The 18,143-nt window shown below is 65.0% G+C and overlaps 2 protein-coding genes across 5 annotated transcripts in view; one reads left to right on the top strand and one right to left on the bottom strand.

Moving 5' to 3' along the window:
• AK8 (adenylate kinase 8) overlaps positions 1 to 9,007 on the bottom strand; it is a 65,072-nt gene extending 56,065 nt beyond the window's left edge. The window contains exons 1-4 of the mRNA XM_054727599.1: positions 8,779 to 9,007; positions 7,274 to 7,358; positions 2,228 to 2,277; positions 6 to 119 (exon numbers count right to left, since the gene is read on the bottom strand). Of these exons, the coding sequence (XP_054583574.1) occupies positions 6 to 119; positions 2,228 to 2,277; positions 7,274 to 7,358; positions 8,779 to 8,862 (333 nt within the window). The 5' untranslated portion in view covers positions 8,863 to 9,007. The remainder of the gene's footprint in view (positions 1 to 5; positions 120 to 2,227; positions 2,278 to 7,273; positions 7,359 to 8,778) is intronic.
• A 12-nt stretch (positions 9,008 to 9,019) lies between these two features.
• On the top strand, positions 9,020 to 17,692 carry SPACA9 (sperm acrosome associated 9). Of its 4 annotated transcripts, none has more exons than XM_028127232.2 (5): positions 9,570 to 9,659; positions 13,470 to 13,643; positions 15,760 to 15,962; positions 16,438 to 16,585; positions 17,615 to 17,692. In XM_028127232.2, exons 2-5 carry the CDS (start codon positions 13,500 to 13,502, stop codon positions 17,624 to 17,626), a joined length of 507 nt encoding a protein of 168 aa, XP_027983033.1. In that variant the 5' UTR covers positions 9,570 to 9,659; positions 13,470 to 13,499; the 3' UTR covers positions 17,627 to 17,692. The 4 variants fall into 4 exon arrangements, with proteins under 4 accessions (XP_027983031.2, XP_027983033.1, XP_027983034.1 ...); XM_028127233.2 differs by having other exon boundaries at positions 15,766 to 15,962; XM_028127230.2 differs by lacking the exons at positions 9,570 to 9,659; positions 17,615 to 17,692 and adding an exon at positions 9,020 to 9,102 and having other exon boundaries at positions 16,438 to 16,783.
• The last annotated feature ends 451 nt before the right edge of the window (positions 17,693 to 18,143 follow it).

Consider the following 18,143-nt stretch of genomic DNA (forward strand, 5'->3'; position numbering starts at 1 on the left):
CCTACCCTCTTCCTGGCGTAGTGCCTCCGGGCCTCCTGGGCCAGCTCCGAGTGGCCCATGGCCAGCAGGCTCTCCACGGTCAGGAGGTTGGTCTTCAGGTGCTTGGCGAGCCACATGGCCTGCGGGCAGGAGAGAGGGAGACCCCGAGTGGAAGCCGATAGCCGTAATGGAGGGAACCCCAACACGCCCAGGCCCTTCCCTGTTCCGTGAGCACAGCCTGGCCACCGGGGGGCGTCACTGCACACGAGCTAAGCACCTGCCCCCCACCCCCTGCTGCTAGCTGCGCGGGCGCGCCCCTCCGGAGCCCGTGGGCCGTGGGCTGTGACCTCAAGCAGGAACGCGGAGATGGGCCCTCAGTGTGGCCCGGGCACACTCAAGGCTGATTTCTTTTTCTTACTGATTTCAGAGGGTCAGAGAGATGGAGACCTCAGTGATGAGAGGATCACTGGTCGGCTGCCTCCCGCATGCCCCACACTGGGGACCGAGCCTGACACCCGAGCCTGTGACCCTGACCCTCCAGGCAGCAGGCTCTACCCACTGGGCCACACCAGCCAGGGCGATGCGGACTTTCTCTCAGAGACAGGGAGGCGGCCTCTTCTGGCCCACGAGTGTGTCGGCTCGTTCACAGCTGCTACAGACGCAGGGGAGAGTGAGTTCTAGGCGGTAATAAGGCACAGAAGGCTCTCACTGCCAAGCCGACCCATGGCCGTGCCAGCACTGGAGGGCTCTGAGGCCGGAAGGTCCTCCGGATGGTCTGAACCTGACCCTCTCCGCTCCTCACACTGGAAACGTGTCGCCGTCAGCAGGCAGCCCCTGGGGGCCCTCTCTGGATCTTACAGGATGTCACCTCACTGTGAAGGGAGGTGCTGTGCGTCCCCATACGATGCGGGGGGCGGGGGGGGGGGCGCGGGCAGCTAGGCGCCGTGGGGCCTGCGCTCCTCAGGGAGGGGCCGGGCCCTGATGTAAGGCCTCTGCTCGGGTCACAGACGCTGCGCCAACGCTCCCGTGCTCAGAGCAGAGCCAGAGCCGGGGCAGTGGCGGCCGTCTCGGGGACAAGGGCCCTCAGCCAGAGGAGCCCTCACGCCCGCCCAGGGAGCCTCAGCATGGCCTCGGGGGCGCTTTCCCGGAGGCAGGAGGCCTGGGCCTCCCCAGCAGACGCTGTCAGGTGAGAACAGCGTGCGGGGCCTGGTGCTACGAGGCGACCAGGGCCGGTTCTGGCGGTGAAACAGCGGTTCCGGGGGAAGGGCTGCAGAAGGGGTCAGAGCTGGCAGCCCGGCCCTGTGGGCCGGGCAAGAAAACTACAGACAGAGAGACGGACGACAGGTGGGCGGACGGACAGGTGGGTGAGGGAACAGCTAACCTGTGACAGAGCCAGCCAATGAGGGAACCGCCGTCACCCCTCCGGGCGGACGGACCGCAGCGAGGACACAGTCCCTGAGGGAGGCGGGCTGGGGGAGACTCACCAGGCTTTACCCGACAGAAGCTCGGGCCAGCCCGTGTGGCTCAGCTGGCTGAGCATCGGAGTCTTATGTGGACAGGCTTTGGGCTCGATCCCCAGCGTGGGGCATGCAGGAGGCAGCCGATCAATGAATCTCTCTCATCACCGATGTTTCTAAAGCACAGTAACCTCCATCTTGGGTAAAAACTGCTGTTTAAAATTTAACCCTGCTATTCTGGCTTCTGTAAACGTTTGCTTGCTTAAACAACAGGGAAAATTAAGACTACTCCCATTCCAGAGAGGCCATAAACTGTGCCCCAGACAGGGTTGTCAGTGCTGGCGCCAGGCCAGGCCTTGAAATATGGTCTCAGCCTGTCCCAGCACGCAGGACTTTTTCTCAGAAGGCCCGGAAGTCTCGTTCTAAATTTGGAAAACAAAGAGCTAAAAAAAACATAAAAATAAGGGAGACTTCCACCATATTGGACCCCAGAATTTGAGAAGCGAGATTTCCTCTGGGCCCTCTAGCGCTAGCAAAACAGGACTCCAAATAAATTTGGCTTATTGATTAAGGCATCTTCTGATCTACGATATAACATTTCTATCTCTCTCCCTCTCCAATCCTCTCTAAAGTCAGTAAAAATATGTTTTATAATAAAAAGAATAAGAAAACAAGTTAGAAGCCATGGATGGGAAAGGAGAAGTCGCCGAGTGCAGCCTCGTCCCGCTTTGGGGGTGTTACCGTGTCGCTTTGGGGGTGTTACCGTGTCGCACACGCAGGGACACACTCACGATCGTGGTCTTCCCGGAGGCGGGTGGACCCAGGATCACAATCTTCGGCACTGCGGGAGGAAGATGCGCACGTCACCGCGCGGGCAGCAGAGCGGCCTCCTGCCCGCCGACGCGGGTGCACAGCGTGTCTGTCTGTCTGTCTGTCTATCTCTCTCTCTCTCTCCTCCCGGGCTTCATTTTCTGCAGGTGACACGCCGTTTGTAACCGCAGTTCCCGCCAGAGAACTCTCTGTGCGTAGAGGTCAGTGACCGCCGAGAGAGATGGCTTATGTCTCCGTCTCCGAGGGGACACGGACACGGGGACTCTCATTTGCCAAACTAATAGATATCAGGAACGACTGCGATTTCACATCATAAAGCCTGTTAACCCGGGCTTTGTCTCAGGGAAGAACGCTGTGTTTTATGTAAATCGACCTTGGAAGCTTTTCCCCTAATATTTATGCCTCTTATTTGGCAAACTGGATTCCCCATCGTTTTACAGAGGGAAGTGAGGGGAGCCCGCAGGTTCCGGCTCGGACAGAGCGTCTTTGTTTTCGAATGCGGATGGAACACAGCGGCGGGCTGCAGGGCGGCAGGCTGGTCAGGCTCTCCCGCCCGGAATTCCCACAGTGGCTCCCCGGGAAGACCAGCTCTGAAGGTCACGGGGTGGGAGGTGCGCGTGCTGGGCTCCAAACGCAGACGCAGGAACCGGAATCAGAACCAGAACCGTGGCGCCTGGACAGACGAATTGCGGATCGCCGCCTGGACCTGGCCACTCCCCTAACGGTGGGGAGCCAGGGGCACAGAGCAGAGGTGGGACGACGGACAGAGGTGGGACGACGGACAGAGGTGGGACGACGGACAGAGGTGGGACGACGGACAGAGGTGGGACGACGGACAGAGGTGGGACGATGGACAGAGGGGACAACGGACAGAGGTGGGACGACGGACAGAGGTGGGACGACGGACAGAGGTACGGACAGAGGGGGGACGACGGACAGAGGTACGGACAGAGGTGAGACGAAGGACAGAGGTGGGAGGACGGACAGAGGTGGGACGACGGACAGAGGTGGGACGACGGACAGAGGGGACGACGGACAGAGGTGGGACGACGGACAGAGGTACGGACAGAGGTGAGACGAAGGACAGAGGTGGGAGGACGGACAGAGGTGGGACGACGGACAGAGGTGGGAGGACGGACAGAGGTACGGACAGAGGTGAGACGAAGGACAGAGGTGGGAGGACGGACAGAGGTGGGACGACGGACAGAGGTACGGACAGAGGTGAGACGAAGGACAGAGGTGGGAGGACGGACAGAGGTGGGACGACGGACAGAGGTGGGAGGACGGACAGAGGTGGGACGACGGACAGAGGTGGGAGGACGGACAGAGGTGGGACGACGGACAGAGGTGGGAGGACGGACAGAGGTGGGACAACGGACAGAGGTGGGACAACAGACAGAGGTGGGATGACGGACAGAGGTGGGACGACGGACAGAGGTGGGACGACAGACAGAGGTGGGATGACGGACAGAGGTGGGACGACGGACAGAGGTGGGACGACAGACAGAGGTACGGACAGAGGTGGGACCACGGACAGAGGTGGGACGACGGACAGAGGTGGGACGACGGACAGAGGTACGGACAGAGGTGGGACGAAGGACAGAGGTGGGACGACGGACAGAGGTGGGACGACGGACAGAGGTACAGACAGAGGTGGGACGACGGACAGAGGTGGGACGACGGACAGAGGTGGGACGACGGACAGAGGTGGGACGACGGACAGAGGTGGGACGACGGACAGAGGTGGGACGACGGACAGAGGGGGGACGACGGACAGAGGTGGGACGACGGACAGAGGTGGGACGACGGACAGAGGTGGGACGACGGACAGAGGTGGGACAACAGACAGAGGTGGGACGACGGACAGAGGTGGGACGACAATGGACAGAGGTGGGACGACGGACAGAGGTGGGACGACGGACAGAGGTGGGACGACGGACAGACGTGGGACGACGGACAGAGGTGGGACGACGGACAGAGGTGCGCCCGCGCTCCCCTGGGCCTCGGAGGTCCCCAGGCAGCGGCTGCCGGGAGGGGACGGTCCGTGCAGAAGACGGACGGGCTTCCCAGGCTGGGAGAGGACGCCGAGAAGGAACGAGAGGGCCCGTCTGGCCCCAATGGAAGGAGCAGCAACCCACGCGCAGCAGGCGGCTGGTTCAGAGCCTTGCCCAGCTCCACTGCACCTTCTCGTCTTCAGGGAAAATGGGGAGAAAGTTCAAGGTCATTCAAGCGCAGCCCGCCAATGCTCCCAGAGCGCCTCTTCCGTGCTGGGCCCGGGCCGGAGGCTGGGCACAGGCTGACGCTGCCCAGGAAGGCAAGGCGGCCGCGGGCCCCGGTGACCGTCCCGGGGTGACTGCCAGCCGAGCACTGACACAGCGGGGGCCTCCTCTGTCCGCCTCGGAACACGCGTGACGTGGACACTGTCCCGGCTCTGCTGCTGTGGGATTTCCAACTGGTGGCTCCAGAACACGCTGTTTCTGCGTCGCTGAACACTCGAAAGTCTGGCTCATCAGCCCCACCATGTGGGAGGGGCAGAAATGCTTCTCGGATGCCCCTCTCCTGTGGGGGTGATGTGAGTTGGGGATGGGGGGCAGGAGATGAGCCCGGAGCCCCTCCATGGCCTGGCCGCCTGCGGGAGGCGCTGCGAGGCTCCACCCAGCACAGCTGCCCACTTCCCTCCGAGGCAGCTGCCCGGACTCCGCTCCCACCATTCTTCTGGCCAAAGGGCTGTGACCTTCAAGTCCTCCAGGGCCCGGAAGGGCGTGACCTCCACCAGAGGAGGCTGGTGTGTCGCGCTCAGTGGAACAGCCTGGCCGCCCTGGGGTCCAGGGGCCGGGCAGTCTCATCCTCTTCCTCGCCTGTCACCTTGCCATCAGAACTGTCCACCCCCCCAACCCAACATCTGCGCCCAGCTGCACGGTGGTGTCGCTGTCCCCCCAACGGCGGCTCCCCGAGGCCTCAGCCCCCCTGCGCAGCCCGGGCCTCCTCCCAGGCAGTCCTGGGGCGCCAGCTTTGTCACCACCACGGCTGCCTCCGGCCAATGGTGCCCTCTGCCCTCAGCATTCTCGGGCGCGAGCCACAGGAAGCAGATGCAGCTGAGTCCGAGGGCCGCGAGGTTGGCAGAACCCTGCGCAGGAGGAGCCGGGCCGGGCCACCCCGCTGGGAGCAATGCAGCATGGGGCGGGGCAGGGTGGGGGGACAGGGGACACAGCACTGACTGTCTGGGCACCAGACACTGCAGCCGCGGCCGGATGTGGGCTGTGGGGCTGCCCCAGACGTGCCCCCACTGTCACCCAGGAACCAGGCCCTGCAGGGCCACCAGGAGAGCACCTCCCAGACTGCACCCCGATCTGGCCTCACCTGACCGGCGACCTCAGCACCCCCTCTCCCTCCCCACCCCCCGCCCCACTCTGCAGAGCCCTGCAGCTGGGCAAGGCCTCTGGGCCTCGCCTGGGACACACTGCCCACGGGCTGCGTCTGGAAATGAGGTGGCCGTGGGGACAGAGGGGCAGAGCTGCTGAGGGAGAGCGGAGCTGGGGTGCCACACCAGGTGTGGGGGAGGGGCAGCGTTCGAGCAGCGGGGAGGGTAGCCGAGGGGGAGGGCCTTGTGCACTGGAGCGTGGGACCACGGGAGAGGGCCCGCTGGCCAAGGCCAGAGGAGGGCGAGGCGGGGCGTGGTCTGGCCCGCGCGCCCCTCTCCTGGCTGCCGCTTAGCCAGAGCTCTGGCCACAGGCCTCCCCCCAAGGTCCTCGAACCCTGGGCCAGACCCAGCAGGCTCAGGGCCTGCAGAACCCGAGGAGAAGGGGACGCACCCCGACAGGAGCACTCGGGGAACGGGTGGACTCCCAAATCGCACGTTCATCTCGACAAAGCGATAGGGCTCAGCGGCTGCTGGGGGAGCCCCAACAGGCCCCCATAAGGGACCCCCGCATTGTACGCGTCCGTGGGAATGCTTTACAAGGGAACGCCCACGGCCTCCCCCACGCCGGGTCCTCGCACACGTTTAAACCTAATGCCCTGCTCACACGTAATTATTTATAAACAGCCGCACGCCGGCTGCCGGCTGCCAAGGGCAACCGCGGCTTCCAACCACTTCAAAGGGAATCAAAGGCTCAGGTCCTCAGCGCGCGATCCGGGCTTAACGAGGAGCACCACTGAAATGCACGGAGAGCCCTCGGGCGGGCCGAGCCGCAGCTTTCTGGACAAACGCCAGCTCAGCAGCCCAGCAGCTCCACGCCATCGCCATCTCGGGCATCAGTGCCGCCCAGGGCTACTCTAAATGCCCGCTTTGTACCGGAGCTGCTGGTGCTGCGGGGAAGGGGCTGCCGGCCCCCGCGTGCTCACTCACTGGGCGAGTCCAGAGCCTTCTCCCTCCGCACCAGCCACCGGGGAGCCGAGGGCTGAGAGCGGCTTCCAGGCCTGTGCCGCCGCGTGGCTGGCAGGAGGCGGGATGACCTGGCCCAGGTGAACCTCCCCCCTGTGTGAACGGAGACCCGAGGCCTCGAGGCAGCGTCTCGGCGGAAGGCAGGGAGGCACTGTGGGCAGCGGAAGGGGTCCTCCTGGCCCCACAGGTCACAACGTCCCGTCGCCTGGGCACCGAGCTCACAGTCACCGTCAGTTCTCAGTCCTGCCCAGCGGTGTGGGGGTGGGGGGGAGGGCTCTGGCCGTGGGTCCAGCGGACCTGCACGCGGGCAAGGAGACCATGAGGAAAACGGTGACCTTGAGTGCTGCCGGTCTAGGTAGACCGGATGGCACATTTACACCTGACGAGTGATCACAGAGCTCACACCCAGCGGGCGCCATCGGCTGGGACCCGGGGGAGCATGAATACTGGGTTCGTGGGCCACGCCGAGCTGCTTCCGTTAGTTGTGCTCCCGAAGAAATTAGGGGGTTTTTCAATTCACCACCCGCCCAAGTTGTCCAAGCCCACCCCCCGCTTCTTCAGACACCGGAGGACAGAGCGGCTCAGGGCTGCCGAGGGGCAGGGAGAGGGCCCGAGTGCTCACCGTGGTCGTTGTTTCGCTGCAAGTGATCGATCATGAACTGGATGGGATCCTTGGGCTGGTGGATCAGAAGTTGCTCCAGCAAGTTCTGTGGGTGCAGGGCAGACACCCAGGTAGTTAACACCTTCAGCGGCACCCACAGCCCCCCGCTCAGGTGGCCCGGCACCCTGGTCACCAGGGATAAAGGACAGGAGGCCTGATCTCGCCACTGCACCCACCAAAATGCCTTCCCCTGGGACCCAGCCCCTGCCCTGATGGCAGCTGCTTGGGTCCACGTGAGCAGACATGAGGGAGGGGCTGTGTGGGTGCTGCTGGGGGGGGGGGAGGCATCGGCGGGGCTGCGCCCCAGCTCAGTCAGGCTCAGGGCCCCCCTGCCTCGTCCCCTTGTGCTTTGCAGGCCCTTCTCTGCTCTCGTGTGCGTGAGCCTAGGCCAGGGCTGCTCCCTCAGCTTGGAACAGGCGCCCTCGGCCCTCAGGTCAGCAAATGTGCCTTCCTGACCATTCGCTCCTGCAGCCCCATGTGTCCCGTCATGGCCCCACCCTGTCCAGCGCCAGGCAGTCACAGTGCCCAAGCACATGTGGGCTGGGGGGCATGGCCATCGCTGCTACTGAAGTCCTTCCAGAGTGGGACAGAGTATTTAGCTGCCAAGAACCTACACAGTCCCAGGACAGCTGGCCCCTCTCTCTCTCCCCCTCCCCCGTGCTCCACTCCTCTGTCCGTTACTTTCCCAAGGAAGCACAGGCTTGCTGGAGAGATGGAGACTCGGGCTCATAGTCCGAGCGCTGCTCTCCTGTGCGCAGGTCGAGGTTCGATGACCACAGGCCTCGCGGTGGTGCCCGTGGGGGTGGCAGACGCAGCGGAGCAGACACATGGTCTGGGCACGGGCTCAGTGGCCCTTTGGCCCTCGGAGTCGGTGTGGCTGGATCTCCAGCAGGTGCAGGAGGGTCACCCGCAGCACACGCTGGGGACTAAGGTCACACGGGGAGGGGGCCCGTCAAGGCGGGCACCCAGGAGGAGCTTGGGAGCAGCCAGGAGCTCCTGGCACTGAGGAGGAGGCAGGTGGGAAGCGCTGCAGTCCCAGGAGGCGGCCATCTCGGGGCAGGGGCAGGGGCAGGGGCATGGGCAGGGGCAGGGGCACGCCACTGTGAGCTCGGACACCCCAGCTCAGAAACCACCACTGCACGGGCCCTTGGAAATCACCCCTGCCAACCCCGCCTTCCACAGCCGGGGGAGAGAAAAGGAAGGGACTGCTCCAGGCCACCCAGCCGGCTGGCGCAGAGCCAGGAGCCAGCCCCGGTCAGGCTGCCCCGCCCCTTTTCTGCCCCTGGGTCCGCGGGGTCGGGTGTCTCCAGATCGCGGGATCCCTCGGGGTCACGGCGGCACAGGAGTCAGATACCGCAAGTTAGGAAACCTCGTGAGTAACAAACGTGGCCCCCCACCCCGCCGCCGGGCCGCCGGCGCGCCCCCTGGTCCCGCGACAGAGGTCCCCCGGCCGCCGCCAGGGTCACCTGCATCATCTCGAAGATGTGGTGCGTCTCCCCGTACTGGGGCATTTCCGGGGGGATGCGGTGCGGGGCGGTGGTCGCGTCCATGCTGCCGCGTCCGCCGCTCCCTAAGGACCACCGTTGCTAAGGGAGCCGCCTCCTGACGTCATCCGCGCGCCGCTCCCTAGTGACCGCCGTCGCTAGGGACGCTGCAACGTCATCGGCGCGCGCCGCGGGCTGGACCCGCGCTCCAGGGCAGGTGCTTCCCCCGCCCGGCCGCGCCCTCCCATCTGCGCGTGTCAGCGGGCCCCTCCGGTCGCTTCCAGCTGTGGCCTCCGAGGCCCAGAGGTGCGCCCGGGGGACCCCCCGGTGCTGAGACCCGGGCCACACCCCGAGGGCAGAAGCGGGTCCTGCTTCTGGTTCCGGGTTCTGAGCTCTGCGCTCAGCTGTGGTGTCTGTGCACATTATGAACCCAAGCGGATCCTACGCTCCCGGGCCCGGGCGTTAGGCTCTCTGGCCTCAGTTTCCCCATCTTTAAAATGGAGAGACGAGGAAGGGGAGGGTGTTTGAAGAGGGAAGAGAGTCCATAGGGCCGACTGGAGGGCCAAGGTCCCCGCTGGAAACCCCCCGCCCAACTCGCAGCTTCTGAGCCCTGGAGACCCCGCCGCCCGCTCCGGAGGCGGGGCGGGGAGGCCACGTGACCCGATTGCTATGGCACCCGCGGTAACAATCTGGCCGGGGCCCCGCCCCTTCTCACTGCGCCCTCCCCACCCTACACCCCACGACCTCCACGCCCTGGGAAGGGCCTCCCGCTTCTCCCGGGCCCCAGGCACCCACGGAGGCACTCCAGCTTCGGGGCGTTCTGAGTGGAGGCCGCTGTCGACAAGCAAAGGCTAAAGCGCCAGGTTCGGAAACCGGGGAGGGTGCAGGGGACCGCCGCCCCGGAGCGGGAGGGGTGCGGCGCCCTGGGGGTCGCGTCCATCCCAGTGGGCGGGACCTGATTGGGAGCTCGAGCTCTTGCTGCGGCTCTTAGCGGGGCTGCCGTGTCTGAGCTCTGCGCTCAGCCCGGGTGTGTGCCATTGTGGAGAGGGCGTGTGGCCAGTCCACCCGGATTGCCCAGGGTTCAAATCCCGCGTGCACTCTTACCGCTGTGGGACCTGCCCTGTGCCTCGCTTTCCTTCCCTGTGAAGTGGGGGTGCGGGAAGGACCCCAGGAGCTAATATATCTGAAGTGTTAGACAGTAACTGGCATCTAGTCAGGGCACACTACAGGGGCCACTGTGAGCATCATCTCACCGCATCCTTGCACCAACCCTGAGGAATGGGTACCCGCATTCCCATTTTACACACGAGACTTGGAGGGTGGGAATGGCGCAAAGTCGATGGCTGTGTGATTTGGGGCAAGTCATTTCCCCTTCCTGGGCACAGAGCATTCGAACCCAAAAGCCCCTTGCAGAGCCTCCAACCCAAATCCCCTCGTATGATAGCTGGGTAAACTGAGGCCCAGAAAGGGGGCCGTCGTCGGCCAAGGTCACTTGTTCATCCAGGGCAGAGCCAGGGCTGGAACTCGGTGTCCCGCCTCCTAGCCAAAGCCTTTGCCACCAGTCACCGGCCCGAGAACCGGGAAGGGCTGAGTCCCGCCTCCCGGTCAGAACAGCTTCCTCAAAGCCTGCAGACCTCGGGGGGCTTGTCAAACCCAACTGCAGAGACACCGGGGAAGAAAAGGCAGCCGCCCCCGAGCGAAGGTGGCGGGAACCAAGCCTGCAATTTGCGCGGAGAGGTTGGGTTTGCTTCCTGGACATCTCTGAGATGGCGTGCCTTCCTCATTTATTTGAAGCCCTAGGCGCTTTTCCTGCCTCGGTGTAATCTTCCTTAGCAGCCTGGGAAAATACAAATCAATTACAGCCGGAAACCTATGGGGTAATCATTTTTTCCTCCCGCCTCCCCCAGACCGAGGGTGTCTGCACCCCGTGCCTCTCATCCCAGCTAATTTGGCGGCAGCGACGCGCGTTGCGGGGACGATCACTTCGGATAGCTTATTACAGCTCCTCCCGCCACACTCCTGGCGCGCGTGTCACCAGCCGCCAGGATCAAGAACCCCGCCAGCTTTTCTCTCGGGGGCTCTTGGGGCCACCAGCCCAGGCAGTGCTGTATCCCCGGAGGCCGTGGCCGCCCCGGGGGAGTGGCAGGGAGCCAGGCCTCACTGCTCTGGAAGGAGGAGCAGAGAACAGTGATGGGAGTGGGAGCAAGGCCCAGGGGTCCAGCTAGTGCGTGACCCCTGGGAGGGCTCAGGCAGCACTTCAGGCCCTGGGTGTCCCCCCCCACACACACACACACACACACACCCCCACACACACACACCCCCACACACACACCCACCCACACCCCCCCACACACACACACCCCCACACACACACCCCCCCACACACACACACACACACACACACACACACACACACACATCCACACACATACACACACACACACACACACACACACACACACCACACACCCCCACACACACACACACACCCCACACACCCACACACACACACCCCACACACACTCCACACCCCACACACACACACCCCACACCCCCCCACACACACACACACACCCACAGTCACTCTGAGGCCGGGCACGTTGGTCTCTGTGGACCATCTCAGAGGGGAGGAGGGAGACATCGAAGTTAAGAGCCCAGACTTTATAAAGTCAGGCAGAGGGTGGGGGGATTCTGGCGTGACCTCAGCTTCATCATCTGCCAGGGGGCATGACTGGGGTGCCCTGTTCACAGGGCCGTGGGGAGGACTTGAGGTTGGGCGTGTCCAGGGTTCTGGAGCCCCACCAAGCAGCCCGGGGCCCCGGAGGATCAGGGCGAGCCACCCAGGCTCTGCTTAAGGCCCGGGCACCTGCACACGCCCCTGGGCAGGCGGTGTAGCCCTGGTTCCCGACACCCCCTCCCCTCCCCGGCGTCTCCTCGTTAGCTGCGCCCTGACCTAAACCACTCTCCACTCCCTGATCCTTCCTGCCCACCCCCGCACGCTAGGCCGGGCCTGGTGAGCCTGAGGCCAGGGGAGGCACCACAGTAACCGGGGGTCTGCCTCCAGGTGTGGGTGCAGGTGTCTGCGGGATGCGGCAGGCGGTCAGCACACAGGGGGCCCCCACTGCCGGCTCCCCACTGCCGGCTCCCCACCTGTGCCGCTCGGATGGGGCGGTGCTGAGGGGGGAGGAGGTGGCCTGGCCCTGGGCCGCCGGTCCCCAGCGAGCCGCCGGTCCCCAGCGAGCCGCGCGGCTCTGTTGGCAAACACGGGCACCATGGCTCCCGGGCAGATCGGCCGCTGCCGGGGAAGTGCGCTCGTTAAACTAGCACTTTCAGCGGACCCACCCGGTTTACGGGGCGCAATGGTCAGGGCCCCCTCTGGCGCGGCTCCTTGACGGCGACCTGGCTGCGGTCCCGCCCCCGCCCAGGGCTTGGCCGCCTCCCAGCCTCCCGGTTCTCTGGTTCACTGCCCCCATCCTCTCCGACGGAGGCCATCTTCTGTCTGTTCTTGCGTTTCCTTTCATCAGGACGCCATCTCCTCTTGCCCCAGAGATGCCCTCCCTGGCGCCAGCCCTGCTCTGGGCTCAGGTGCTGAGGGCCACACAGCACACCCCCCTCCCCCCCAGCTCCAACCTGCTCTCACGCCTCTCCTGGGACCTGCCCGGAGGCCTGGACTGTGTCCTCCTGACCCGTCCTTCCCTGCAGCATCTCGCTGGGACCCGCCTCCGGCCTAGCCTCTGACCCTGCTCACGTGGGGCGCGTCCAGGCCTGGGCTCCAGGTGTGCTGGGACCCCAGATGCCGGGGCAGCTTCGAGGATGCAGCTCGACCTGCAGGCAGCCTGGAGCCTGGGGGAGCGGGAGAGGGGGGGGGGAGGCGGGGCAGGGGTCTGTGGAGCAAGTTTGCTGTGACATCCTGGGTGTCAGTATCCCCCCCCCCCCACCCCCGGAAGTGAGGGGAGTTGATCTGCTGAGGCCCCTTCCAACTCTGACATCCCACAAGCCGTGGACCGGCGCATGCTGCATGTGCTCAGCAAAATTATGATGCCACGGAGGGCAGCACCCACCCACAGCCTCTCTGCTCCCGGAGCAGATTGCCAGGGACCAAGCGAGCCCTCCCCTCCCATTCCCTTCCCAATCGGGGAGGCAGGGGAGGGGCCAGCAGGGAGGTCAGGGCCTGCCCCCCGCCCAGAGCTGGGAAGTCTCCGCAGGGCTGGCCCCGCCCCTGCCTGGCCCAACGCAAAGAATCCCGCCAAAGGCAGTGGCAGATGTTTTAAAACAGTTCGGTCCGAGCTGCTGGGCTCAGATTTCACACGCTGGGGCACATGCCCCGATCCCAGCTTTTGCTGACACCACGGGGAGGCATTGGAGGCTGTGTGTGCACGTGTGTATGTTTGTGTGCATGCGTGAGTGTGTGTGTGTGCCCGCATGTGTATGTCTGTGTGTGAAACTCAGTCTGGACAGACACTCTCGTCCTCAGGGAGGGAAGAAAGTCACATTTCATGGCAAAGGCTGTGTCCTTGCGAGATCCACGGGCTTGGGCCGGGCCCAGCTCTCTCGTGGAGGGGCTCGCTCCCTTCTCTGCAAAATGGGGGTGACAGCAGCCCCTGCCCCGCAGGATGTGGGAGCCCCGTGAGTGCCCCTGCAGCCCGGCCCTCAGCGCTCGCTCTTCCTCCCAGACTCCCGCCGCCGGAGGGAGCCGGAGGACCATGAACGAGGCGAAGGAGGCCCTGCGGAGCATCGAGCAGAAGTACAAGCTGTTCCAGCAGCAGCAGTTCACCTTCGTGGCGGCGCTGGAGCACTGCCGGGAGAACGCCCACGACAAGATCCGGCCCATCGCCAGCATCGAGCAGGTGGCCCTCCGGCGGGCGCGGGCGGGGCGGGCTGGGACCTGGGCACCTGCCAGGCCCAGAGATTCCTGGGCAGCACCGGGCCCGGCCCTGGCTTGAACCCTGAAAAGCACTGAGGCCGAGAGAGGGGAAGCGGGTGCCAGCATCAGGACTGGGGTCCTGGCTGCCGGGACGAGCCTCAGGTGTGGGGCGACGGGAACCAAGTGGAAAATGTGGGCTAAGGACCAGCAGCCAGGGCCCCGTCCCGCTCTGCCCAGGCCTCCTCTGTGACCGGGGCCAGCGACCCGCCTCTCTGGGCCTCCGTTTCTGAGCTGGCCCTCGGAACACGCCCAGCCCGTGTCCGAGCGTCTGCAGCCCGGGCCGGGACCCGGATGTACTGAGGGACAGACACGGAGGTTCCCGCTGCCGGCTCCACTGCGGACTGAGCACGGGGCGTTTCCATTTAACCCGTGTCCCCCGTGTGTGTGGACTGGCGGGCCTCGGGGCCTCGGCACCCAGTGAGCTCCGGGAAGTTATGGCTTGAGCCTCGGTGTCAGGAACACACACCCAGACCCTCCATCCCATCCATCCCTCCCCCATGGAGAACAGCACCCCCTACTGGCAGCACCCCTTAAAACAGCTTCCCCCCTAATTTTTGTAAATATTTCTCCCGGTTTTTAACGGGAAAAAACCTAACCCTGCGGAAAATGAACACACTCATGACCTAGACCAGGGGTGCGGAACTGGCCGAGGAGGCCGAGAAACCCTTTGGTCTGGCCCTGCCAAGGCCTTCGGGGTGAGTTAAGGAAACTATGGCCAAACAGAGCAAACAGAGCAGGCTCGTTTTAAAGCTGATCATTTTGCATCACCCGCGAACGACGTGATAAACCTCCACATGGCCCTTGGCAGGAAAAAGGTTCCCACCCCTGGCCTAGACACACCAACCTGCAATGCTCAGCCGGGCCTGGGGGCCTCCGGTACACAGCCTGTCCCCACGTCCTTCCAGCCCACCCCTCAAAGGCCCGCCATCCCGGGCACCGGGCAGGCTTTCCGTCAGCGGAGGAGCACCGGAGACTCACCTGGGCTTGGGCTCAGCGGAGGCTTTTGGTAAAAGTGGCCCCACAATCGGACCCTCCACCTGACGTGTGGGCTCCCCACCCTCAGCCCGCCCTCCACGGGGTAGACACACACACAGCGGGCGGCCAGGGAGATGGTCCGCTCCCTGATCCTCCGCCATGGCCCCCGCCCACCACTCTGGGGCAGGTGCGGGCAGGTGCGCGGGCCTGGGCTGTGGGCGTCAGAGCCTGAGCGCCGGCACAGCTCCCGCACTTGGGAAGGACTTCGGGTCGGTTGGGAAGACACCCTCGAGCAGCAGCAGGAAACCCGGGTCTAGGCCGAGAACTCTGTGGGTGCTGGGCGGTGGGGATGCCCCTTCCCAGGGGCCGTGGAGAGTGGGGGAACCATTTGATGAGAACTGGGCAGGGAGTCCCACCTGGACGGAGCCGGTTCTTCCCGGCGTTGGGGGGCCGGGGGGGTTCCCTAGTCCGCGTCTGCTCAGTCCGTCTGGGCTTGGGCTGCAGTGTGCCTCCTTCGGGACCGTCCGTGGGGAGGTGGCCAGCTTCCCCCGCGGCGGGTCATCTCCCAGCTCCGCTGCCTTGGACACGGGACAGACCGCGAGGGGTGTCAGCCGGGTGCCCGCCCAGCAGCCCCGAGGGGGACTGTGGCGTGAACAGCCGGGGCCAGCCCTCGGCTTTGGGCGCCGGCTTAGGTCACGGGGCCTGGGGAGGCCGGGCTCAGCCCTGGGGCGGGCGCCTGCCTCAGCTCTCCCAGCCTCCACCGCTCAGCTGTTCAGTGAGGACGTGAAAGCTACCAGGTGTGCGTTCGGTGAGCAGGAAGCGAAACTGCGCCTGGGCCCTCAAGGAAGCCAGCTCCTTTCCAATGCCACATGTCGCTGCCTCTCCCCGTGGCTCTGGGAGCGGGAGGGCCCGAGGGGCTGCTGGATGCTTGTCTCGTAGAGCAGGGACCAGGCTCCTGCCTGCAGCTGGCTCACCGCCCTGCCCTGCAGCCCCGGCTCCTGCCGCCCTCACCCCCCTGCAGCCGGGCCGGCTCCTGCCCACCGGCTCACGGTGCTGCCCTGCAGGTGCAGAGCTACATGGAGCACTACTGTACCAACTCCACAGACCGCCGCATCCTGCTCATGTTCCTGGACATCTGCACGGAGCTGAGCAGGCTCTGCCAGCGCTTCGAGACCCTGCACGCCGGCACCCCGGTCACCAACAACTTCCTGGACAAATGCAAGACCTTAGTGAGCCAGAGCAACGACCTGAGCAGCCTGAGAGCAAAGTAGGTCCCTCGGGTCCTGGTGCCGAGGCCTGGGTGTGCGCCGTGGGCGGGGCCGGTGGGGCGGGGCGGGACGGGGAGGGGGGCCTCTGAGTCTGAAGTGGAAATCCGAGGCCCTCATTCTGAGCCCCGGGACCCACCGCCCGGGACCCACATCCTCAGGGAGCTGCTGAGAGGCTCGGGCAGGAGGGTCCAGGGGACAGTGTGGTTTGCAGCTATTAGAGCAGGTCCCACAGCCCCTCCTCCAGGTCCTACTAACTCCTCCACACCAGGACTACCTGGGGCTCGGGGTCCCCAAACCTGCTGACCCACAGCATCCGGAACAGGGAGCCCCACCCAGTGCGTGCACAGGACTAACACCCCCCCAGGCGATGCGGAGGGAGGTCAGGCTCAAACGCCCTGCCCGCGGGCAGGCAGTCGCTTGCCACCGTGCGGGGAGTCCCCGCAGCGGGGGCTCACGGCCCCCTTGGCCCGGCAGGTACCCCCACGACGTGGTGAACCACCTGAGCTGTGACGAGGCCAGGAACCACTACGGGGGCGTGGTCAGCCTCATCCCCATCATCCTGGACCTGATGAAAGAATGGATCGCCCACTCGGAGAAGCTGCCCCGCAAAGCGCTGCAGCACGTGAGTGGGCCCGCCTCGCCGGGACCCCCCGCGGCCCCTGTGCCTTCTGCCCGGGCCACAGGCACCCGGGCCCGCGTTACAGAACACCCCTGTAGGCAACTTACAAAAGGCAGCCTCAAACCCGGGGGTGCAGGCCAGGGGTGCTCAAAACCCCCCTGGAGACCCCCTGGTGGGAAACTGTAACCCAGAGCCAGTGACCTCACCCCGCCCCGCCCCGGCCCGGCCCCGGCCGAGGGGTGCTGTCACTAAACTCAGTGTCTAGTGGTCGCCCCCTTTTCACTGGCACTCACAGTCCCTGCCACTCAGTAACCCCAAGGGGGTTGCCCAATATATAGGGTGTCCCCAAAAATGTATACACACTTTAAAAATATATATATATATATTTTTATTGATTTCAGAGAAGGGAGGGGGAGAGAGAAACATCAATGATGAGAGAGAATCATTGATCAGCTGCCTCCTGCACGCCCCCCACTGGGGATCGAACCTGCAACCCAGGCCTGTGCCCTCGACCAGAATCGAACCTCCTGGTTCCTAGGTCGGCACTCAACCACTGAGCCACACCGGAGGGGCTGCACACACACTTTACCAGCTGATTGCTCAATGGAGGTTTATTTCCTTTCAGATGTAAGCCATTGGGATGAATACTTATGCGAAGTGTGTATACATTTTGGGGGACACCTGTATTATCGAGACCCTTGCCCCCTCCCTTGCTTTCACTTCTAACTTTCCCTCCCCTTGGAGGGCAGGCCCCGTGCCGTGAAGAGAAGCCCCACTTGGAGTGGTGGGTGGGGGTCCCGGGGAGGCTGGGAAACAGCCAGGGCTCTGGCGCCCGCACTCCCTCGGCCAGCCCCCCGGCTGCCGGTCCAGCTGAGCTGTCCGCCGAGCTGAGCTGAGCGCCCGGCCTCTGGACCACAGCGCAGAGGGGACGAGCCGCCTCCCCTGCCTGGGAGCGGGAGGCCGGACCTCGGCCGCTGCAGGACGGCGCTGGTCCTCACCCCGAGGCCCTGACGGCGGGCCTTTCCTCCGCAGGGGGCGACCTAGCGTCTGTGCTCTTGCTTCCTCGGGGCTGCGGGGCTGCGGCAAGAATAAAAGTGTTCCTCCCCACGCGCCTGCTGCCTCCCGGGTTTGTCCCTAAAGGAAGCCGCCTCTATCCCGAGACGCAGGGGCCGCGCCGCCCTGTGTTCGAGACCCGCCTCCGGCAGGACGCCCGTGCTCGCCGGACAGAATGAAAAGCTGCCCGAGTCTTCGTCTCAGGGCGCTGCTGCCACCATTAAAACTCAGAGCAGCCTGCCCAGGGCAGCGGTGGAGGCACCCCGAAGACAGGGCTTTCCCGGTCCGGTCCCAGCTCGTCCCCAGGAAGAGATGGGAAGGCCAGGGCCAACCTACCAGGTTTATAGGCAGTTTTCGCCTCCTCCCCGCCCCCAGGTGCAGGGCCCGCCTCCTCCCCGCCCCCAGGCCCGCCTCCTCCCCGCCCCCAGCCCCAGGGCCCGCCTCCTCCCCGCCCCCAGGTACAGGGCCCGCCTCCTCCCCGCCCCCAGGTACAGGGCCCGCCTCCTCC

This window comes from Eptesicus fuscus, chromosome 15, assembly GCF_027574615.1.
Source record: "Eptesicus fuscus isolate TK198812 chromosome 15, DD_ASM_mEF_20220401, whole genome shotgun sequence".
Lineage (NCBI taxonomy): Eukaryota > Metazoa > Chordata > Mammalia > Chiroptera > Vespertilionidae > Eptesicus > Eptesicus fuscus.